The sequence below is a fragment of the Semicossyphus pulcher genome, unplaced genomic scaffold, assembly GCF_022749685.1.
Source record: "Semicossyphus pulcher isolate SPU_LCO1_2020_fin unplaced genomic scaffold, fSemPul1.0.p SCAF_22, whole genome shotgun sequence".
Classification (NCBI taxonomy): Eukaryota; Metazoa; Chordata; class Actinopteri; order Labriformes; family Labridae; genus Semicossyphus; species Semicossyphus pulcher.
In genome coordinates this window covers 11,809,532-11,835,381 of record NW_027211696.1, presented here as the reverse complement: position 1 = coordinate 11,835,381, position 25,850 = coordinate 11,809,532, and the positions used below count along the sequence as shown (strand labels likewise).

The 25,850-nt window shown below is 40.6% G+C and overlaps 1 protein-coding gene across 1 annotated transcript in view; it reads left to right on the top strand.

Annotated features, from left to right (window-relative positions):
• Positions 1-25,850, top strand: part of arhgap24 (Rho GTPase activating protein 24) — an 83,657-nt gene that overhangs the window by 17,656 nt on the left and 40,151 nt on the right. The window contains exon 3 of the mRNA XM_069673504.1: positions 14,005-14,092. Coding sequence (XP_069529605.1) covers positions 14,005-14,092 — 88 coding nt within the window. The remainder of the gene's footprint in view (positions 1-14,004; positions 14,093-25,850) is intronic.

Sequence of the window (25,850 nt, the reverse complement as noted above, 5' to 3'; positions counted from 1 at the left end):
TGTGTCAAAATGCCGAATATCGGCGCTGATTATCGGCCCGGCTGATAATCGGCGCCGTCTATCCCGCGTCTATCCCTACTTATGACCCGGCTGCCTTCAAAGAGCCATCATTCTCGCAACTACAACTTTATATAACAATGACAAAGATCTATGACAAATAGAGATCTATCTATCTGTTGTCTCCCAGGGGGCTGAGGGTGGGAGTCGAACGTTGGGCCGCTGCATTGAGGTCTGTAGCCTCTGAATATAGGAACACGTGATTTAACCATTGAGCTAAACTGGCGCCCGATCTTGTCCTATTTCTGAACCTTTCCTATATGAACCCTCACCTCAATCATCCCCTATCCTCAACCAAAAACATAACCAATCTTTAAATCTGCGATAAATGATTTGTAGCCCTTTTGGGGCGGTGGAATCCAGTTGCAAACACAACACTGATAAGCATGTGTTAGCATACAGCTGCTTCCTCAACATCAAGGATAGCCAAGATATGGAGAATCACATACATTACCCTGTGAGTGTTTACGGCTGGCTGGTTAGTTTTTTTCCTGCTGCTCACATGAATTCGTAAGAATGTAGATAAACAGGACAAACAGCTTATTATTATCGTCAATGCAGGGGACAGTTTTGTGTCAGTCGAGCCACACCTCTCAGTGCCACGTGTGGAATCTGAGGAATGGGAGTCAGATGGAGGTGAAGGGTCACCGAAAAGCATGCGCAGGGTACGGCACGTGTGGGCTCAGCGTCAACATGCCATCTGCCTGCCCTTACTCGTCCATGGAGATGTATGCACGCACAAGCATGCGTGTTCCTCGCTCACATTCTCGCACAAACACACTCGTGTGCTCAGATTTCATGCGGCCGAGCCATAAACAAAGACAGTATTCATGCGGTGGGTGAAATGGAATGATTATTGTAATTTGAACCACTTAGCATCCAATCTGTGCTCCAGTGAAGTATAGTAAGGTAGCATCATAAAAGAATGGGAGAATTGTGAACGAATACATTGAGCCAATTATGTTTTATTACAAGAAATGGACGACAGATTAAAGTTTAATGCGGATGTTACGATTCTACTCACAACAAGTCTCAGAAGTTAGTGTGTTAATATTCACAGCACGAGGGGGCTGCGTCTGAACCCAGACAACATAATGTGAAGAAAGTAGTTGCCTTTAATGAGAAATTGCTTTAAATCAATAATGCAACCGAGCAATAATTCACTGACGAGCTTTGTTTTCCAGGCAGGAGCTGGAAACTGTTTGACCTTGGCATTTAACAGGAGTAAATAAAAGGCTTCTGCAGCTGCGTAATTATTCATACTGCAACAGTGTGTCATGTTACGAAACAATAACACTGTACTGTTTTGTAACCTTCTCTTCTACTTTGTTGTCACTTTTGACATTGACACACACAGACGATGGTTACACTTCTGTTAGCTGAAAGTATGTATCCATGTAAGGTGTGAATGTTGCAGTGAGGCAATAACATGCAGACGTGATCTGACTCGCGCTGTACGTGGATGTCGGAGGAATGTTGGACAATAATGTGGACATTATCCAAACACCCTCGTGTGCACGTCACGACTGACATCATCCACACAGAGTTTGCATCGAAGTGTGACATTAATGTGTGTGTGGACATGCAGGGTGACGTCTGGTGCATGAGTGACATACTTGTAGGGAATGCACGATATTATCGGCACCTTATCGGTATCTGCAGATCATGGCTTGATCTGCCGATGCCGATATGTCATTTTTCTGCTGATATTTTCCATCCACAAAACAACGCTTTAATTCTTGACGTAATGCTACAGCATTAACTCCAAATGCGCTCACACTGCCTGCGCAAAGTTATCAACAATATACAAATAAAGACTAGAAAGTCACAGATACTCGAGCCAATGAATAGAAGTTAAACAACGTTCACAACTCTTAACTAGCTAGCTGTCCACACACAAACCAAAGAACTGATACTCTCAACAAAACAGGACATGAATATTAAACCAGTTTCACTTATTGGCCAGTCTGTTGACACGGTGGAAACTTTGAAGTATCTTGGTACAGTTCTGGACTCCGAGATGAGCTTCTCTGTGAATACAGAGTCTACATTTTATAAGTGTTCACAGCGACTTTATCTTCTGAGAAGGCTCCGCAGCCTCCGTGTCAGTCAGAAGATGCAACAGTTAGCTCACATTCTGCTCATGTTAATTTACAAACACGGCGAAAGTACACTCGCGATCAAAGACGACACTAACAGAGTGCAACGTAAACATCAGTGCAAAACTAACTTGCATATTCATGGTTGCTCCCTCACTGCCGCGTTTCCAGGGGGATGCTGCATTCAAGTGCGCTCAGAAACACGAGTGATCAGACGTGACCTTTTGTACAACGCCTCTTCCGTCAAGCGTGAAGAAGGGTGCAAGATGCCTGGCAGTTTTTGGCCACTACAATAAGAGTAGGCTTCATATCAATTCCACTACAGGGGAGACGTGACGTTCTCTGCAATTAGGTGGAAAAAAAACATATGCCTAATATATCGGTATCAAAATCGGCAATTGGCAAAAAGGGTTGGAAAATATCGGCATATCGGATATCGGCCAAAAATCCCTACTCACTTAAAGTCAATTACTGCATCTTCTTATTCCATTTTGGTCAGAGGATACTGACATTTTCTTCAGCAGGCTTAAATAAGAGCAAGAAAATTAACTCGGTAACTTGGTATTCATAGTACACACTCTAAATACAGATAATTCCCTCTGTATGGTGACTGCATGTCTAATAAGCTCTGTATTGATGGATGGGAAAGTCAATTAACTCTCACTGGATTTGCAACAAGTTCTTACAAGTTTTCTGAGCACTTTCTCCGGCTCCAGTGCTCTGCTGTTGTAAAGGGCTGCTGCTATGGATTTTAGGTATGTGCAGGTGTAGTGGTATTTGTCCAAGTGGGGGAAAACATTTCCTCAGAAGAAGTGAGCATGCAGCTGGTGCTGGAGTGTGTGTTGGATCAAATCAAAATTCCTCACACACAGCAGGGGTTTCAGCTGGTATCCCTGTGCAAAAGACCTTGGCTGACTTCAAATACTTTACCTTCTAATGGATACATGGATTAGCTTCTGTATTATATTACAGAATAAAATTGCAGCTTTTTGAGAATTCATGTTGTTTTGCAAATAATCCATATTTTTAATTAGGCAATGAATGAATTCAAACAAGCCTTTTAGCGTCTTTTAGCTCGTTTCGTGTTTATCCCCCTCAACATTGCTGATTTTGTTCTCTTTATGCATCGTTTTCAACCACAACATGAAACTATTCTCAACAAAAAAGCTCTTAAACCCACTGTTCACTTCAACAAAAAGCAGAACTACAATTAAATACTAGCTGGCAGGGTGCGGGTTTATCCCTGCAGTTAAATCTGCAGTCCATGTACAGAGGCTACAGTCCTCGAGGCGGCGGCCCCCCGGGCTCAGCTCCCACCCTCTGCGCCTTGCCGCGGGGCATCCCTGTCTCTCTCGTCTCCTCTTTCAAACACTATCAACTGTACTCTGTAAATAAAGGCATAAAAGGCCCAAAAAATTATCTTAAAAAAAAAAATAGCTGGGGACAATTAGCATTTAGCTAGAGGTGGATATTCCCTTCACGTATGGTGGAGACCAAAACAGAGCAAAAAGGATAGTTAATATAAAGCTTACATTGATCTGATGGGCAGAAACACTATTCAATGAATGCAAGTGTTTCTCAGTTTTAGCTTTAATGGCGAACTGTCTGCCTAAGAGTTTGCCATATCAGGGTTACAGTTTATGATACAGTATGTTAGCGTTGTTTTGCCACCAAGCGGCCAAAACATCAATTATTGCAGATTTGACTTGGAGGCTAGTTCTTTGGCATAAGGTGGTAACAGTTAGGCTAACTCAAAGTGATGTTGATGAATGTTTTTTAAAGCTCCTGTGAGGAGTTTTTTGCTGGTTATGAAATTAATTGTGATTACACTATATGACCGACAAAAGCAAACCAGACCATCAGTGACAAGCTCGAATATTTCTATATAGTTTTTTTTAATTCCTGAAACTGCGGAGGGTAGGTGTCAGATGAAGCGGTTAACTGCAAGCTGCCTTTGTTTACATTTTCCAGGGCAGAAATTTAAAGTGAGTGATACAGATGACTGTTAAAGAAAGCAGGATGAGATTTCAGGACAAAGTCAGCAAAGAGATAAGAGGTACAGCTTTGTCCACAGGGGGCGCCAAATCAACACAAACCGAAAGTTCCTCACAGGAGCTTTAAACTGAGGTTACAAATAAGCAAATGAACACATTTAAGGTCCTTTATGTACATTAAGTGTTTCTTATTGTTATGCAGCGGGTCACTTTACTGTCAGTGACAGTCGGTGACCTGTCAGACAAAAATGTGCCTCAGCAGTATCAGTTCATGGCATAATATCCACTCCACTGTGTCCTCCCAGAGGCCCAGGAGGGAGGTCTGAGAGCTGAATCTGATAATAGAAACACATAAAAGATGTCTGCTCCTCTCCTTGCTTTCTTTTGGCTTTATACGTTTCTGTTAACTCAGCCCTGATTGCTTGTTACCCATAAATATTATCAGAGCATCAACATCTCTACTGTACCACCTTGTACCAAAAACATACGTCCCTTTGAGAATTCTCTTTGCTACTTTTTTAGTTGTATATCCTGCTGTTAACAAAAAGCCTGATTCTATATCTTATTGATATAATGACATCCTCACCAGCCTCTCTTCTCTTTTAAAGAACCAATAAATCAAAGCCATGCATGAAGTTTGGTGATATAGTGTTCCACATGTTCTGCTTTAGAGGGAGCTTAATGGGTAACAGGAAGTAAAGAGATTAAATTACCGCTAAGAGCACATGTGTGCATATCAATAGTATGACCTTACCGCATGGCTTACACTGTTTTACTGTTATATGTAAACATATAGGCTTCTGATATTTTCTGATATCTCCATTTCACACAGATTACATATCACCAACAGCTGCCCATATGTTTTATTTTAAGGAGACGTGGGTAATATTAGACAGTGGTATTACAATACTGTAGCATCTTAACTGATACAAAGTGCTGCACGGCCTTCTGGGATGTGTGTCTTAAACAGGAAAATGAGTTTATATTAAAGCTATAAATCTCACTACTTTGCAATTTGTAGAGATAAAAAAAATGTCTTCACACAGTTATTTTTCTTCAGCAGGACTCTGGTCCATAACAAAGTATCGCTAAAATTAATAGTCACGTTGAATTCCCTCTTGCACAGAGGAAGAGCTCCGTTTCTTTTTCATCCTCTGCTTAAAGTTAAAACTAAACATTACCTAAAACACAGCTCACCTCTTACTGTTGTAGTCATTACATTCGCATATTTACACACAACAAATCTGTAAATGTAGTTACCTGGTTACCACAGGATCATGTAATGTGTCTTTAATTCATATTAGGGATAAACTGATTATCGGAGCCGATATTCGGCATTTTGACGCATATCGGCATCAGCCTTTTTTTTAAAATCCGACGGCCGATAAGAGATCAATTTAAAACTGGGTTATTGTGGCTCTGATGCAGCCGCGCCTCTCCGTCTGCAGTCACTACTCTGTCTCCAGCATTGTCCCACCCACAGCACTGATTGGTTACACGCAATGCTCACACACGGCGGAGAGGGGAAAAAGTTCATTTCTTTGCAAATTTGATTTGACTTTGTTTTATTTACTTTATAAAACTTCAGGAAGTTATTTATTTATTTATTTAAATTTTCAGTTAACTTTATAAGAGATGCTGCTGACCCTGGGAACTCCCTGCGCTTTTTGTTTGTTTGTTTAATAAACATATGCTTAAAGGCATTTAAACAAAGTTAAGTGTTGGAGTTTGTATTATTCAATATTTTGACGCCAATATTTTCACTTTTGCTGCGAATGAATATCGGCTCCAAATATCGGTTATCGGCCTCCTTGACTACTAATAATCGGTATCGGCCCTGAAAAAACCATATCGGTCTATCTCTAATTCATATAATATCCTTATTTGTAAATTAGAATCACCTGTATTTGGTGATGGGAGTATAAAGAGTGACACTCCATTCATAAAAGCTACAAACAATCTGTGTCATTCGTATCCATTGGAATACATCATCTAAATGTCATCACTTCTGAGGACTCCAAATCAAGGCCTTCTTTTTGGCTATTTTTTTTTGCTAACAGTTATCTCCAACTCCCAGGGATGTTTATCCTCTAAGACTCCAGGCAGGCTGCTTTGAGACGTCTCATCTGACTCATCTGTCTCTCTCTCTCTGGATTATAAAAACATCACTGTGACATTCAAGTTTCATGCGTTAGCCACTTTAATGTTTGTGGGCTAAGATATCCAGTGAGGTGCCTCAGCATTATTGATAGATTTCTTAACTGTTGGATAGTGGTCTCTCATCCCTCAAACGTTACAGTCAGTTTCTCCTGCAGCTGTGTTCTAGTTTTCAAGGTGCTGTGATGTGAGAGTCCAGTTTATCTGCAAACTAGATTTTTCCTGGAAAATAGTTGATGAGCAGAAATATTCCTCCTGCCTGTCCTGTGCTGGTTATTTGTATACTTTGCAAGCAAAATAATGATGCCTCCTGCAGCTGTGCTCCAGTTTTAAAGGTGTGCATACCGAAGCGGAGCGTTCAGCTGAATACACTCATTTTACAGAAAACGAGTGCAGCTGGGGATACATACATATTCTGTATGTCTTTATGTCACACAGTACTTACCATAGGAGTGTATCTGCCTGCTGGAGCCCCCAGACTTCTAAATGAATAAACAGTATTTAGATAAAAACCTGATGTAAATGTTTGTCATAGATTAAACTGCAGCTTGAGAAAAGTGTGGACAGCTTCAGACTAATCGCCGTCGTAGGCACGAGGCCCGGCATCACGACCTCAAGTGTGATATTGTTACAGTTACACAAGCTGCAAATAGTAGTAAACAGTAATAATCAACAACAGATTTTGTTTTGCTCCACCAACTCAACTAGTTCCACAACTTAACTGAAACTGGACTGTTGTTGCCAAGCAACCCAAACATTCTCCGGCACTCTGTGTCTCCAGGTTACCACAGATCAGCTGTTTTTTATCATGAATATTTATCTGTTTGCTTTAAATCATCATCGACCAGTGAAGGCCTTATTTGAAGGCCAATTGTGTCACAGTTTGAAGTCCAATTTGAAGGCTCCTTCAGATGCGGCTGACAAATGTGCCTCTGTTTCCCGGATCCATTGGGTGCATCCTTCGCGGCCCAATGTATCCCGAGTTGCAATGCGAGCAAATTCAAATGAGTTGGCGGACTTTTAAGCAATCAAGCATTACACTTTAAAATGTGAAAGTTTTTGGTTTCAACTCTATTGAATAGCTAGAGATACAAATGTTTAAGAAAACGAAAGGGCCCTTGAAACACTTACTCGGCTTTAGTTATGCTAGCTACCTGTTGCTAGGTGACAGGAGAGGCGTTTGGTGACGCAAGGGTAGACCAGACCGTCTCATTTCAGTTTGGCTTTAACGGTCTACACCAGCTATGAATGGAGCATCCTCTGTGGACCGCCTCCTTCGAAGGCTGCAGCCCCTGAATTGGGACACAGCAACAGTCTGCTGTAATTCAGAACACCTGGCTGAGGCGGAGTGATACACAGAGTGAAAAGCCCCAGTGATGTTCTCTATATCAGCACTCATGGAATGCCTTTTGTCCAATCAGATTACTTGGTCCGAACTACCTGTTGTAAGACATATGCCATATGACAAAGCGCTTCTCATGTTATCATGTGTTGTAGATGACTGGCTTTAGAAAAGGATAAAAACAAGACGCACATAAAGCCAAGAAAGCACTCTGACTTTAACAAGTTTACTTTAAGACATTGCTTTTAAATATATATAAATACTGTGTTTTATAAGGTTAAATAAAGACATTCTGACCTGCAGAGGAGGAACTTCTATTAGTGATATGTTCAATGAATCATTAAAGTGTATTTTGTTATAGTTGTATGATGTGTTATATAATGTCAGAATATGACGCTGTGTTTGACAAGGTCAGAAGTAATGTAATTTTCTTAAAGGAAATGAAGCAGGGATACATGATGGCTCTACAAGTTGATAACATTCTTGATGACATCACATTCTGCTTCTTAAAGTTTTACATTTTCACCGAGGACCCTTCAATCTCTATCCTTCTTTTTTTATAAGATTTCAAAGTAATTGCTTTGGCGTTTTATATTCTATGTAAAAAGGAGAAGTCGATCAATGTAAGAAAATGAATTCGGTTATCTTTCCTTACATTCCAGACTCCTTTTTTCAAAATGTATTTTATGAAACTTTATATATCGGAGTTCTTCTTTGGATGGAGATAAAAGCTGTCTGCGTCAGGCAGCAGCAGCAGCAGCAGCAGTGACAAGTATTCCTGTAAGAAAGTGACAGGACACCGTGTGTTTTCCAGCTGCTTGCACATAAATCACTGAAGGCTTTTTTTTTGTTTGTTTTAGGGATCTTTTTGATGGATTTTCTGTGTTTTGCATTCCTGTTGTTTTTGTTTGTAGCTTTCTGTCCCAGATTTAGTGGCACATCAAAAAGTTAGTTTCTAGAAGGTCTAATGTTGTGATTGTTTTTAGTGAAGTCTGCCTACACTGCCTTTTCACACCATCATATCAGGTAATATGGCTCTTAACAGGGTTCTCATTCTTCTTTGGGTACTATTTAAAAAGCTTCCACCTGCAGTTTTAAGCACTTCACGTACTCTGTTTAATGGTCACAGCCTCATTCTGTGATTTTACCAAACTTTTTTTAATTCTCTTGTTAATTACAGTCTTTTAAGTATCGTCTTCTCCTGGTTTATCACGTCTAACTTCTCCCATCATTCACACACAGTTAAGCCACCAGGTAAATAAAAATTAATGGAGACATCCTCCATTTTTTCCACCCTGTTGCGTTTGACTGGCATATTAATATTTTAGTGAATGCCGTGCAGTCGCAGTTGTGGATTTACTGAATGTTTCACAGTGGCTTTTTAAACGAGGCTCAGCCAGTCGGAGCAGAAGACCTGAACTACCTGTTTTATAACTGTGGAATAAAGATGACATTTATTGGATTGACAGACTCAGCGGAGCGGTAAGAGCAGAATAACAGTTATAACTTTTTGCCACTTGAATGAACAAGTCTTACACGGGAAAACATAAAGACTGTAGCCAAAGTGAAAGAAAAAAAACACATAGGCAAATAAACCTTAACACTTACAGTCCACACAGACCAAAAGAGCCGTCTCCAGGTCTCCCGCTGAGGCTGACTTCCTGTGTCTCAGAGGTCACTGAAGCTGCACACAGTAATTATTGGATAAAAGGACGACCAGCCAAGGTTTAACGAGCACTTAAATGACCTGTAACACCAATAACTTCTGCTTAATTGACTTCAGTGTGAGCGTTTATCCCTATGCAATCTGAAATCAATTTCTGCCCCACAATATATTACTCTGCAATTTATTATCTTGCCATATGTCCTGTTTTCTAAACTGATTCCTCAGACCAGATCATTTAGCCAACTCATGTTGTCCCTCAATTAAAACAAGAGTAGTCTCCAACAAAATTTGTTCAAGCAAAAGAGTGTTACAGAGAAATCCCTGTCATTCTTATCCTTAAAGGGGCCATATCTTTTAAAGGGATATTCGCATATTTCATGTGTTTCACATTTTTGGGTTAGGGTTATTGTTTATTGTTCACAGTGAAATCATAACATAATTCCGAGTTTTTTCTGAATGGCATTTTTAAAAAGGTGGGCCGTTCAGAACAGCTGCAGGTTTCGCTGAAATCGACAAATCGTCATTCGCCGTCATTCACCTCAGGCTGCCTTCTTGCACTCGCTTGTCACGTCGTTGTCAAGATTTCAACTTACCGTGGCTCATACATATATGGTCGAATAACCGATTCTATAGCAGCTATGTTTTCTACAACTTTGGAGTGACAGTGCAGTGCGGCGTAGCCCCTCCCCCACGTGTGTGATCCCACGTGGGGGAGGGGCTACGCGGTCACTCCAAATACTATCAGCCAATCGTGGCTAAGGTCTGACATTTTGAATGGCAAAACGGCTTGTTCGTTTCAGGAGGAAGGAGAGGCTCCTAAAAATAATGAAATTAAAATATGTTTACAATTTTTAAAACGAAACAAAGTTTACCAACGTGATTCAAAAACATTTGGAAAATCTATCACAAATGAAAAAAGATCGGTCATTGTGATGACAATTAGGAAAACTATTGCCCAACTTGGCAGTCAATTAAATCTCTACATAGCCTTTAACAGTGTTGAGCTCATGCTTTTTCATCCAGCAACTTAACCTTATTTGACTCTGGCTCACTGTAGTCATAGCGGTTTTTTTGGCCATAAGCTCTAAAAGTTAGCAACTACCTGGTGAATATTAGCATTTAGCAGCCAAAGAGCAAGATATTTCCCTCAGGAGTTGCTGGGGACCAAAACAGAGCTAAAAGTAGAGATAATATTGGATGTAAATTCATTGGGTTGTAAAATGGATGCCAGTGTTGATCCCAGTGTACAGTCGATGTCTAAGTAGCAAACCCTTCCTAGCTAGTTGCCTGTCAACCTTAATTGCAAGGTTGTGACTACAGCTTGTTTCCACTAATCCCCAAGTGACCAAATAATAACTATTGGAGGCCTGCTTCAATGAACAAATGAAGTATTTTTAAACCTACATCTTAATCACATTATTTTTTCTGGGTTATGCTAGCAAGGACACAATTTTAATGGTATGAACTCACTCAAATTACAAGACGATTCAATTAACAATGGATAGCCGAGTGCTTATGTCATGGTGCGAGCTGGTCCCAGTGTCTTTAACGGACCTAAGAGCTTATAAATGAAACATCCATTTCCCCTTTTCCTCTATAACTGTCAATACCCTCCAAACAAACTTGAGCACAGAGCTAAAATGTTTGTTTTATGACTTAAAAGACCGGCCCCTTTAGACATTGCTGCCGTGTGTGCAGGTTGGTCACACTAAACATTGTAGAAGCCATTAAATGAACAGACCTGAAGTCAGAGTGAGTAATCAGGTATTTGCTTGCCGTCTGAACAAACACTGCAGATTTCATTTCACTTGGAGCTCCAGAAACAGGCTGCCTACGAGCCCGAGCCTCCTGCTGTCGCTCTTCTCAAACAGATTGCCCTTAGTCTCTTCTGTCCCCATGTTGCTTCGTTGGCGGATAACTCGAGATAATTGGGTTTGTGTCGTTACACCATTTCCCAAAGAAATGACCTCATCCTACATAACGACAATATAAAAATGCAGAAAATACCCCAAAATAGGTTGGGACTTTTTGCCCGGCTTTCGGTTGGGTTGGGCCAGGCTACCGTACTATTTGCTGAGTAAATATTACTCTGTCTGTGGTCGGGTTTGTCTGCAGCAAACAACAACCCACCGGGGAGGATGTCAGTATGGAAAGTGTGGTTGTGGCTTTGAAACAGAGCAAAGGAATATCATTTGTGCAGTGGAGTTGTGGTTTTACAATATGGCGGGACAAACAGGTCCTTTTCTTCTTCTTCTTTAACAATATAATCTGTCCTAAAGACACATTTATGAAGTCTATCTCGCCCACACACAATTCATTGAAGTCATCTCCTGTTCCTCTTAAATCAGAACAATGTGCGAGACAAAAAGATCTGTGTTCACTTAAAGAAGCTCTCAAAGACGCTTTCTATCCCAAGACACTGAATCTGAGCAGATTCTCTTGCCGACAACCACATCAAACGAGCTCTTTCACTCCCTCATTCCTCCACTTTGGAGCATGTCTGTCCCATCTTTATAGCCCCCTCCCCCCTTTGAAAGCTCTTCATCTGGGGCTTCAGGTAGGGTTTCCACTTCCTGGTTGTCACAGTTTTTCAGTGTGGCTCATTAAAGAACTCTCCCTCTCAGCAGGAAGGAAGCAGACTTCCCTCAGATGCTGTTCATGTGCGTGGGTCCTTAATACTGACGCTGTCACCGATGCACATCTTGTCCACATTAACCAGATAGAGGGCACTCTAATGACTGTCAGATGCTGCCATGTGGCGCTGATGCGTGGGTTGTTAATCAAGTGAAAAGTCACTGTTTTAGTGCATAAAGGGCTAAGATGCTGCTGATTGTGGTGTAATCCCTTTATATAGTCATAGTAATTAGAAGACTAAGTAAAACAGACTTTGGTATTTTCATTGGATTAACACGTAGAAGTACTTTGTAATTTAGTTGTTGAGGTGACCAAGTCTCTGTGTGTGTGGTATATCCATTTCAAAATATATGTAGTCCCTGACTAATACTCTAACTAATAAGTAGCGTCATTAGTAGGGATGCACGATATTGGATTTTTTGCCGATATCCGATATGCCGATATTTTACAACTCATTAAGCCGATTACCGATACCGATATTTTTTTCCTGCACACCCAGTTGCAGAGATCACCAACTCTCTTCTGTATTGGAATTAGCGTACAGTATAATGGTGATACTCTTATCACATTTGTTACAACGGTCGTGGTGACGGGTCTTGAGATGGTTAATGAAGTTTGTAGTGTTGAAAGACTTTGCCTTGGCTCCTCCTCGCATCACTGAAGTTGAGCAGTCATTGCAAATAGCAGTCTTGCTATCTATTTCAGACACTTTGAAAAACTTCCACACCACGGACATTTTGGCTTCTAACTCTCTCATGCTGCAGGTAGACACACGTGACGTCATCACGCTGCGCCGCGCAGGTCTTCTTCGCGCCGCGGACATTGCGCAGAGGTCGGGCATTTAATCAAGTATGCAGCAGCCCATTATTGTATCGGCTAATTATATCAGTGTATATCGGCGTGTTGGCCGATATCCGATATTGATCGATCTGACCGTTATTACCACTGGTATTTGTACCTCTTACGAGTGTTACTCTGTCATGACGCTCTGTAAGGACAACATACATAGATCCCTCGCAGCCTTTCTAACAGGCAGTAAGTCTGGACAGTCAGGTTGTTGAGAGGTTGACTCTGGAAAAAGCTGATGCTGAATCTCCTGCTATTTAAAGCAGAGAATCTCCGGCCTTAAGTGTCACACAGATGATGTATCATTGTGGACAGAGATGAACCGGAGAGATGGTGATCCTCTCTAATGCTGCCACTTTGCCACATCTTGTAACAGCTCAGCTCCATCATGCTGTCAAGACCCTGGGGACCTACAGTATAGACACGCCCTTCTCTGCTGGCAGACATACACATGACAGGGCAGAATCCTTTGACAAACATGTCAGTGTTTTGAACATATTTGTCCTGTGATAAAGATAGTAAGAGGTGTGCTGCTGAGCTCAGAAGTACTGCTGTTGCGAGGGAAGAGCTAGAGAGGTAAAGGAAAGTTGAAGATCAAAGGGTCGGGTACATTAAAAAGATCAAATGCATAAAGTAAATGCAGGTTGTTTGATCTTAAAACAGGTGCAATTCTAACAAAACAGTGAACATTAAACATCAAACATGTACCATTGTGTAAAAGAAAGAAAATCTTTGATCTTTTTTGTTGTAAAACCATAAAAGATTCACTCTACATACTGTTAAATCAAAAAAGGTATTTCCTTACTTCACATTTCTAAGACAACTTAACATGTTACTTATTAAAAGAATCAGCATTTAGTGCAAAATGTTATAACATTGGTTTTGATAATAATGTATACAGGTGGTTCAAGAGTTATCTATTAGAGCGAGAACAAGCAGTTAAACTGGGGAGCAGTAACAGTAACGAAAGGTGTTCCACAAGGCTCAATTTTAGGTCCGGTTTTATTTACTATTTATATCAACAACATTGTCCCCTTTTTAACAAACTGTCATGCGCACTTGTATGGTTCTTCAATGCTTTGTTGTTTGTCTTTATTATTGTTTCTTTAATTAACTCGATATTGTAAATGAGGGTTGCCCCTCACTGATCTCTCGAGTATAACTAAAGGTTGATTGATTGATGTGTTTGTTTCTGTCTTTATTCCACAGGGAACCATATTCTTACCAGGAAACAAAGTTTCAGAGCATCCAACCAGTGGCGACGATGGGGGTAAATTTCTCTTCGAGGTCATTCCAGGTAAGACGAAAGCAACGAAAGCAACATTTTGTTTACTAAAGAAAAGAAAAGATAAAGACCTAGTATGTGTTGTTTAAAATGGGATGAGATGTGCAGTAAAAGTGGTGGTACAGCCAGAAATGCACATTGTTGAACAAAAAAGGTTATGTAAGCTGTTGGTGCACTATATGCTCAGGTGGCTCTACTCTGAGAGGGGAAAATTTCACAGGAAAATGTCTTTGAAAGACACTTTTGCTCCTTTTGCTGAAGTTGAAATGTACCGTCTGTGCTACACAAACCTTTTAATTTCTCTTTGCAGAATAATTTTTTTGGGAAAATGCTCATTCACTTTCTCAGCAAGAGGTAGAAGAAACGATTGATGCCACTCTCTGCACAATATATATGAAGCTTTAGCCAGCAAGTGGTTAGGTTAGTTAAGGATTGAAAGCAGGGGGAAATACAGTCGCTAGCCTGGATCTATCCAAAGTTTAAAAATGTGTTTATCACTAACTCTCAAGCGTATGGAACGAACGTGTTAAAATCCTTACTATAACCAAAATGTGAAAACATCAAGTATTAGTTTTACAGGAACATAAATGTGGTTTCCAGTCTTTATGCTAAACTAAGCTAACATGCTGCTAGCTATAGTTAAATATCTTACAAACAAATATAAGAGTAGTTTTTTTCAAATTCATTTTTACCCAAATTTGACTTTTTTTAATGCTAAGCTAAGCTAATCATCTGCTGGCAGTAGCTATATTTAGCAAACGTAAGAGTGGTATTATCTCATCTAACTGTCAGCAACAAATTGAAAAAGCTTGCTTGCTAAAATGTCAAACTATTCCTTTAAGTCGGCTTCTGAGCCAAGCTTCTGAAAAATAACTAAACCACTAACCACACACACACGCACACACACACACACACACACACACGAAGGCGAACACATGCACAGACGCCAACAGACTGTATGGAAACATGGCTGAAAACAACACAAAGGAATCATGGGGTATTTTCCCAGGCGGAGCGATGCCAGGAATGTGAGTGTATGGAATAGATATTTAAAACACACATACACTCTGGGGAAACAGAGACAGCTGGTAAAAGACACAGTAGCAGAGTGCATCAACACCAGTTGATCCTTATTCAGTAAAACCCTGTAAAGACAAACAGGAAGTGTGCAGCAAGGACTTGAATTTGTATTTATCTTGCTCTTGTCCCTTGTGCATCAACTCCAACTCCAGTTTTAAGACAATTTCTCACATCTTTTTCGCTCCCATTGGACACATCAATTCTGAAACAATGTGACCCGGCAGATAATGGAGCAAGTTCATCAACACATTCATCAGTGAAAGGTCAATTAAAGGCTGGCCAGACCGAGCCAAAATTAAATGAGTGATTTGGGCAGCTGTCCAGAGCTGACAGATGTAAAGTCCAGGTGTGTCACGGGTTCAAACACTGTTAATGGTGTGTTTGTTTTCTGGATGCTGATGACCTTGCTAGTTGTCTTATATTTTCCCCATCAGATGAGGATTAGCAGTTCCCTGCTGAGAAAATTGTACTCATTTTTAGTTGCTACTTTTGGCTGCAACCGTTTCATATTTACATGAAAATGAAACAAAGTCAACCTCTGAACTTGTGCTAAATAGTTCTCTTGTTTGATGGTGGTTGTTTTAAAAGAGAAACAATACAACTGTTTGGTTTAAGCACTATTTTTTCATACCTTGCTGTGCCTTTGATATGTTGGAATACATTTTGATGTTTCAGCACTCATTTAGTAGGAAATGCAATATTATTGTCTTTCACTGAGTGATCATGTGTGAGTTTGACAAGTCAGGCTGGTAGGGATGCACGATACTGGATTTTTTGCCGATATCCGATCATTGCCGATATTTTTCAACCCTTTTTGCCGATTGCCGATTTCGATACCGATATATTTGGCACATTTTTATTCCACCTAATTGCAGAGATCAAGTCTCCCCTGTAGTGGAATTGAAATCAAGCCTACTCTTATTGTAGTGGCCCACTGGCAGATGCAGAAATAACATAATACAGTGCTTTTTAAAATTCTTTCATTTCAATTCATTCACTGGGCAAGATAAGAAAAGTACTTAAACTCAGGTTATGTAGAAAGTGCATAAATTTGTATGTAACATTTTCTTTCAAATAAAACTGTAATATTAACACAACTTAGACAGGCTTGGATGAAGCTCTCCTGAGACAATCCTGACAATAGCCACAACAAGAGCACATTTTACCTATTGCACAGAACAAATACATCAAATTAAATCACCTCGCTGTCCGTTTCGGAAACTTTGAAAAACAGACATCTTGCACCCCTCTCCGCGCTTGATAGAAGAGGTGTGGTGCACACTCGCGCCGAGTTAATGTTGTAGCATTACGTCAAGGTTTTTAGGGAATCATCGAGCATTTAGGCATAATTAAAGCGATGTTTAATGGGCGGAAAATATCAGCCAAAAAATATCAGCCGATAAAATCGTGCATCCCTACATGTTGGTAAAACACGCAAACCTGCAACATGTCATTCATTGGAAACGTGCTATAACACCATAAAATAAATGACATCATCCAAACATATGGCATTCAAACTCTGTTGAATTCATGGCTGAATACAGCTGATTTGATTTGAAAGGTCATTTGTCTGGGAAATGTGTAAAACATAAATAAAATATTTTCAGTTCTCTTTTTATTTCCATGCTGGAAAATACCCAAAACACAAATATTAAACCTTTTTTTAGAACAGTGTGTTTTTAACCACCATACAATAGGCACAAAGCTGAGGTCAATCTGCTAGAGAAGTGAAACTGTGAGAGGCACAAAATCCCACATGCACCATCACTTACAGCTGTTGTACGCCTAACCAGTGCAAATTATTTTTGGTATTCAAAAAGAGGAACAACACATCGCTGCACCATCATTTTCTAATTTTATAAACAACAACCTTGGTACTAAAAAAACACATTTTATAAGATGCACTGGTTTAATTAGACCGTCGGCTAAAGTCTCCCAGTCCCCGAGAGTCACTGTGCCTCTTTCGGTCTCAGTTCCCCTTCTCCAGGTGCAACACTACAGTTGTATGCTGTTTGTGTGGCACACTAAAACGATCACATTGTTGAGGCATATTGTTACACATAACAGTTTGTGGCGTGTGACGGATTTTCAATTTCTCTCTGCTTCAATGAGACTTGGTGTTTTCCAGGCTCCACCACTACAAACAGCTTTTTATATATTTTTTCCACATGGGACCAGGCTGGATTATGAGGCGAGAAGACATGTGAAATTGGGTGACTCAATTTTGTCTATCTGCAATAACAGTCGCAGCATAATTTCCACATAAAACCAGGTGCTGTTTCCAAGGACTGCTGGGAAAAACACTTTGGGTGTATTCACATGTTTGATGTGGAATAATGTGCGGGGTGACCTTGAGGACTCAGGTGATGTTATACTATTTAGTAAATCTTTACATATGAATATGGTGGCAAATGAGGCATTTTCAGTTATTGTTTTCAACAATAGTACAATAATGTAGTTCAAATAAAATCACTCAACACAGAGCAGCAGCAGAGGCGGTTTATCCTTTAGGATTGTGAGAGGTAATGTGTTGTTAAGCATTAAAGAATTAAAAAGGTTAGATGTTCTAATCCTAATAGCTTGTGTCCTGAAATGTTTGTGGTGTGTTCAAGTTCAACATTCAGGGGAGATAGAGGTAAGCTGTCCGCAATAATTAATGACTTCACCTTCAGATTCTGTTTTTCTCTCCTTCTTGAAAGCAAGGTCATTATTGACTGATGAGGCTTTCATAACTGTCTATGTAAGAATTTTGTTTTGTTTTGTCCTAAATTGGTTGGCATTGTTTTCCTTCCTTTCTAGAAAAAAAACAACCCTTATAAAAAAAACGAACACAATGAAGGATAAAGACTCTTTCTTAAGAAAAAAAACACTGAGGCCACAAGTTCTACTTATGAGATAATGGTTATTGCTTAAAGGAGCAGTTTTCCCCTGTAAAAAGCCACTCTCAGTCAAAGCTGGTGTTCTCTGTAATCTATAGAAGCAATAATATTTTAAATTGGCGCCATAGCTGTGGAGAAAGTTGTACAAACAGCTCGTGGTTTCGCCCATTCTACATTCCTACAACACCCAGCATGCATTGCGCCCCTCCCTCTGAAAGGAACGGCCCATGGAGGGAAATACAACTGTTTTCCAGTCAGGGACATTGATCGCTGGAGGCAATTGCTCAGAGCGGTACAGAATCTGGAATACGACGAGTTTACGTAGTCTGGCGGAGGTTTTCAAGGGCCCGTTCGAGAAGCGGATAGCGTCCTCCAAAGACACAGAGCGAAATTGCATTTCTTTTTTAATAGCATGATAGGACTGAGGTTAAAAATCTGCGAACTGGCCCTTTAATCATAGTGTAACACAGTGGCAGAAATAAAGAGGATTCTTAAATTCAGTGAACTGAATATCTTGCTAAAGTTTGTTACGATTAGCCATCATTAGCCACCTTAAGCTACACCAGAGCAAGTCAGCCAGTAGCACAAAATACACAAAGATTTTTTCACCAAAAATAAATGATTTGACATTTTGGGGAATTCTATTATTCTGTTTCTTTTCCAGAGGTAGATAATAATATTGACACAACTCTATATCTGAGGGAGGAATATGAAGATGCAGCTAGCGGTTGGTTAGCTTAATTTAGCATAAATACTGAAAAGAAGAGAAGCCTGGCGCTGTCCAAAGGGAGCGAAATACAGCATCGCAACAGTTTCAGTTAACGTATTCTGTCTCATTGTTCCATGTGTACACAAACCAATGAGAATTCTTTTTATGTTTAATACCCATAAAACCCTTGTTTTTAGTCACAATGCTAAGCAAAGCTAACGAGCTGCAGGCTCTAGCTTTACATTTTACAAATGTAAATATATCGTTAATAAAATAGTCAAGTGGTGACAATATTCTCATGTAGCTCTGAAACAAAGTAAAGAAGTAGATTTCCATATATGTCAAAATAATTTATGTACTGTTGTGTAGTTTTTGTTAACTAGGTTACAAACACAGCAGACTCTCACTTCACTCCACTGGCCACAGTGTCCGTAGTAAACTTCCTTCTTCAAACTATCAAAGGCTGGGTTTGTTATGACTGTGTCTCAGATGCTGTAAAGTTACTCACACAGGCCAAAACATGGGGATTAGATCAGTGACTGCCCGCATGTTCACTGCAGAGGCCGCTCTGGTTGTTAAAACACATCACAACTCAACAGACTTGCAGTTTTGTCCTACATTAAAGTACCACTAACACTACCAAACTGTTTTCCTCGTTCTGCAGCATCCACTGCGCCCTCATACCGATGGAAAACAAGAACATTTCTTGTTATGAGACAGCAAATAAAGAGGTCTCAGAGAGGCAGAGAGCAAATGAGGGGAAAACACAACACATTTATTCCACTGGTCTAAATGGAGCCCTGCAGTTTGAATACAACATGGACAGTCGCTGGCAGGCAGACAGACGGGAAGTGATGGGGGGCGGGGGTGGGGAGAGTGGAAGTCAGAGTTGTACAGAGATGTTCGTTGTCTTGGGAGGATGGTGGGGAGGTCTGAACACGAGCAGTGTCAGGTCAGGAAGATTCTGCTCTCAGATTAACACACAAATCCACAGTTGCCTTCTTCCTATGGAAAGTCTTAAACATTAGCTAATATTTTCATTTAAGCCTTTTCTAATACTGGGTTTGACTTGTGTGTAGTTATGCTCAAATATCTATATTCCATGTCCAAGCAATCCTAATAAGAATGGTCATAGGTTAGCTGTTTGGCTGTTTACACCCAGAGTTAGCATCCAGCGTTAGCATAGTCCTGCAGGGATTACTAACAGCCGTGACTGACTGCGGACGGCCTCAGGTGTTAAGTGTTGACCCCGGGGTTGCCTATTCATGGCAGCGGGGTTTTGGTATCATAGGAGGGAGTTAGGTTGCGTAATAATACAGCACTGGCTAACGCTACAAAGCAGACACTGTTAGGGACCAAGCAGTGAGACAACAGGGTTTTTATTTTACCCGAAAAAGAACACCAAATGTACAAACCGAAATTATACCTAGGTCTATAAAAGAGGTTACCTTAATATAACCGTACTTCAGCTGATGAGAGCTCAAGTGTGACCAGAACAACAGACAACAAAGACATCAAAGCATTTGGTCACTTCCGACGAGTTGGCTCCAGCATAAGAGTGTTTACTCTTTGGCCACGCCTTTTTGCTCCAACCAGGAAGTGCCCAAGATGGACGTGCTTAATTTAAACAAAGTAGTAAACTACAAAACTAGTACCAAATCCAGCTAAGAGTATAAAATGTTTGTGCGGTTGACTGAAAATAGTAGCTGAACAGGTTTTGTTTGAAAGCTAATGAGGTGAGCGTAGGGGAAGGTGTTGTTACCCATGTGTGGCTGTGGCCATCATAAGCATTGAATTCATAGCTTGGGAACAAATGGGGGCGTTCAGCTAACGTGGCAGGTGTATGTTCAAAGCTTAATCCAGAAGGCAGCTGGACTTGGTTGAAGATCTTGAAGACGTTTCAGCTCATCTTGAAGAACTTCAACTAGCTTGCTTTTTTGATTAAGCTTCAAATTACCATGACCTGGATGACTGAGAAACTTCACAGACTTGCAGGTGTATGCTAACTGCTAACGATGACAAATATCAAGTATTTAGAAACTCACTGTTCAGTGACCCTCTGAAATGAATATTTACTGTTGGCTGGGTTTCTACTTCTTTTAAATTTCAATCACATGACAAAAAAACACTGTTAGGGCTGCAAGACACTGATTTTGACACGGCGCCAGGTCAGTGATGATCAAACAGGATCTGACACACCTACACAGTTCTGAGAAATGGTCTCAACCGAAAAATTAGCTGTTTTTTTAAACTACGTTTTGCCACAATTTCAAGACATTTAGTAGCTTTAAGCTTTTAATGGAAAGTTTTACTTCATCGCTCAGTGCCTTGAACAAAAAAAGAACATTTGCAAAATAGTTCTCTGCCACTCCTTGTGCACGCTCTGATGCTTTTTCTGTTCTTCTTTCTTTTCCTGTTCTCTTCTGCCTCTGTCTCCTTCACTGGCTGTGTCAACATCTGTGTGCTAAACTGACAGAGAGAGACGCTGAGGAAGAGAGGGGTGGGGATTCTGAAGCAGATTCACCACATGGCTAATAATATTTAGACTAGAATCATGGCCTTTATTTTTAACTGTCTGACAGAGACACTCAGGTGCAGACACAATGGGGCCTTTGTTCTGCTCGCCCCCAAACTTAAACTACAAGCACCGGTGACGTTGTCTTCCATCACGCTGACACGTTACAACATGTGCGAGCACACATGGGTCTGAGCTGAAGGGAATAAAATGCATCTGTCAAAATTTGTGCTTTTGGCATTAAATGTATTTTGTATAATATTTGAGTAAATGTTATGATTTGCTTCAGGATTATGACAGAACATATTTCCTATACAGACATATTTGATGTACCTGCAAACTCCTCTAAATTCTGCTACCTCCTGAGGGATCACCGAGAAAGCAGCTTCTTAAGGGTATCTCTCACACACAGGCGGCGCTGACAGAATAAAACCTGGATTTCTCTCCGTCCATATATCTGGAATACATATCAGAACATCCTGCCGCTCAGGATTACGTTGCAGTTTTATCTGATGTCGCTGAATCCTCCCAAGAATGTCAGCTATGATCTGCATACAGCTGCGTGGTGTACTCGGAGCACAGAGGATGTGCCTTTTCAGACTGCGATAGTCGGAAAGCAGAGTTATGGTTTTAGACAGAATGGCGCAGACTAAGTAGCAGGAATACCTGTAGCTAAATGTCACTCCCCGCGGCCCAACTGTGATTAATCACCCCGCTCCTATTAAACGACACAGGAAACACTCCCCGCTGTGTTTGTGATGGAGAAACAGTGTGCTTCTCTTTCCCAAAGCTCTAATAAACACCAGGCTTTGGCTCCAGTACGAGTTCTGTATGTCTCTCTCTGTCTCTCTGCCCCAGGCTCGGTCTTTTCCTTCCCCTCTCTCTCTCTCTCTCTCTCTCTTTTCCTCTCTGTTTCTTTGGTCGGTAGCTGGTCAGGCCAAAGCAAGTCGCCACTGCTGAATTATGGGAATATTTCCCAGCGTATCCCCTGAGGCCAGCATCCCTCCATTCACGAGAAGACCTCGGGATCGTGTTGCCCGTAGCAGGTGGACGGCCTCGAGCATAAATGCTGCTTACAGAGTCTGTATTACATACCTAACCACACACACGATCATATTCGGATTCAGATGGTTTAAAGAGTTAACTGTCAAGGCATTTCCTTATTCCAAGTGTGAGATGACTTAGTATTGTAGTGCAGTACGGAGCAGGGAAAGCCTCAGATCCCTTGTCTTAATAAGGCTGATAGTGCCACCATGTGGCGTTTAAGGTCATTACAGGAATCAGGAAATCCTCAAATCCAGCCTGTGTGTCTTCCTTTTGAGTAATTTGCTAATAAGTACGCTTAAGTACAAGCTTAAAGGCATAAAATCCATCATTTTAATGCATTTTCATTACACACAGTACACACATTTAAATATAATGGGAGTCTTTATGAATTCTGAGTTCTAATATCCATGAATAAATAACAGAGCAGCCTCATTTCAGGGTTTTTGTTTTGGTCTTTGTTTTAAAAGTAGAAAGTAGAATTGTTTATTTAAAAATGCTTAAATCTGGTTTTTGCATTAAAAAAAACGGAATATGAGTACTGAGTACTTTGTAGAGCGTTGCAGCATCATTTTAATTTCTTGTATAATATATATACACTCACCGGCCACTTCATTAGGTACACCTGAAAAATCGAATGCAGTTCAAAACGACAGCACTGCCATGGATTCTGCTTTAATGAAGTTTAGATTAGTTGACTTTTGTTTTGTTGAGAGTCAGAAGTTTGTACTTTCAACTACATTATATTGAGATGTGTCTCTCATGTTTTGTCCTCCCTGTTTACGTACATGAGGGGGCCAGAGTATATTAGAAACACCTTTGAATACAATGCAGCTCAGTACAGCCCCATCACCAGTTATGACCTTGATGCTGAATCATCATTGAATTAACACCTCTGTGACGGCTTAGAAACAAGCCTTTATGTTACAGGCAACATAGAAGCAAACCTTCTGGCTGAGCTGGTGTGTTGGATTACATTCGATTTTTCAGGTGTACCTAATGAAGTGGTCGGTGAGTGTAACATGACTCAAATTGAAATGTTTTTCAGTTTATTACAATGAAACAGGTCTGAAGTATTTAGGTTGATTTGAAGTTTTACGATGCAAATAGTTCCAATGGCATCTAAGAGTGCAAATGGTTGTAAGCATGTGCTTAATCGGTGTTGTGATTATGAGGGGGTCCTTGGAAAATGTTCTCCTCAGTGAGGGGTCCCGGGCCCCAAAAAGAAAAACACTTTTTGGGTTTTTTTTTAAACTTATATACATATATATGTATTTTGGCCTTTTATGCCTTTTTTGTCAGAGAGAGGACAGGAAACAGTGTGGGAAACGGGAAGAGCGAGAGTGGGGATGACACGCGGCAAAGGGCCGAGGGTGGGCGTCGAACCCGGGCTGCTGAATCAAGGACTGTAGCCTCTGTATATGGGACACGCGATTCAACCTCTGAGCTAAACCAGAATAACTTTTGAAATAAGTCTTTGATTCCTCGCTGTTCTCCCCAGCTGTTTCTGTTATTACTTAGCAACTCGCATCAATCTCATCAGTGACAGCCTTTAACGAGCTTCGCATGTAAATTTGCTTTTCATCACTTTATTTTGTTGATGAAGTGCGTCCGTGATTAATGCTGTGTCATCATCCTGCAACTGACTGTGTCACAGATGCCTGATGGGTAACCTCAGGTAGCCGCCTGGGTGACCTCTGCGGTGACTTATGAGTCACATGTCAGAGAGGTGAATGTTTCATTTACACAATGTGACTCGTGTGATTGATTTATGATAATGACAATGTAAATAAGAGTGTGTAGGCGAGGCAGGGTGGGAGTAAATCAGACATGCAGAGGAGGAATCTTAGCAGGAAAACATTCTTATTCAGCCAAATTAGAAAATAGAATTCAATCTGTTATTATATGATCAGTCGAGGAATGTGCTCGCTAACCTTACCTGTACTGTTGCCTTCTTATTAAGCAGTAATGAGTGAAGGATCGCAATTGGCGGGCGACGACAGACGTGCCGTTATAAGACAACAGAGAACTGTACTGTTCAGGATAAGCAGATTTTAAGCACCTTAAGTTGATGATAGGATGATGGATGGATGAATTAAATAAAAGGAGGCCCGTTAATAACCCAAACAATTCGTCCACTTGTTGGTCGGCGGTAATAAACGCAGCAGGCTTGCAGAACTTCCCTCTAGGCATCGGTGTTTAGGGTCAAAGCAGCCCCAGCAGAGTCACTGAGAAAGCGTATTAATCTGTGGTGCTGACATTTCACTGTCACGATGCACGGAGCTGCTTTTCAAACAGGCCCCCACGTCTCATTAGTCATGGATAACTTCTGCTGCTGCCATGGGCTGTATGTGTGTTTATATGTGCGCTCCCCTTTATATAAACAAAGGTTCAATGTCTTCTGGTGCAGCTTTAACTATACTGTAATCACGTTTTCTTCACAGGGTTTTCTAAACTACTATAATCCATCTTTTTATAATGTCATGTCGTCTGTGGCTCTACAACGCACGCATTATAATGGTGTTTATGGATTGTCTGAAGGCTTGCGGACTATTTAAATCCCACAACGGGCTTCAACAGCTTCATTCAGAGGTCTATTTTAAGGCCGGCTCCAAACAGAAGCAACAGTAGAATTGTACATCTTTGGCAACCTATTTATCATATGTTTTTCAGTTAACATGCAGAGGAGTAACGAGCACAAACTTGTTGGTTTATACATCGTTAGTGTGCAGGCATGTTACATTTTCTCATATTTAAGAGATGAAGGTACAATCAAGGAGGGTCAGTTTATTTGTATTTAACTGCAAGGTTGTTTAAAGTGTTGTACTAAGGACATAAAGGGCATTAGGACAGGACATAAAAAGTATAAGATTATATAAAAAACAGGTTATAAATAGGAAGAAATAGAAGATACAGTAAACTTAAATATTTTCAAAGAGATTAAACAGGAGGACAACTGTTAAACTGCATGCAATTGGAATTAAATCTCCTGTGAGGAGTTTTTCGCTGGTTATGAAACAGACTGAAATTAATTCTGTTTACTCTATATGAGCTACAAACGCAAACCAGACCATCAGCGACAAGAATGATTATTTCTATATAATTATTTTTAATGCCTGAAACTGCTGGCGGGGGGTCAGGCGTCAGACAAAGCGATTAACTGCACGCTGCCTTTGTTTACATTTTCCAGGGCAAAAATTTTAAGTGAGTGATACATATAACTGTTAAAGAAAGCAGTATGAGAAAACCACCACTTAAGCATGTACAGGACAAAATAAGCAAAGAGATAAGAGGTACGGCTTTGTCCACAGGGGGCGCCAAAATCAACACAACCCGAAAGTTCCTCATAGGAGCTTTAAGCTAACTAATACCACTAATAAATGCCGACTGTCTCTTTTCCCATTGCCAGTGGAGTATACTCCTTTCAGTCTCTTTTCTGTTGCGTCACCGTCTGACGTCACAAACTCGCCGGGAACAGGGGCGAACAACAAACTTCCCCTCGGATCAGAAGAAGCTCTCTCACCTCGCTGCATTGCCAGTGTT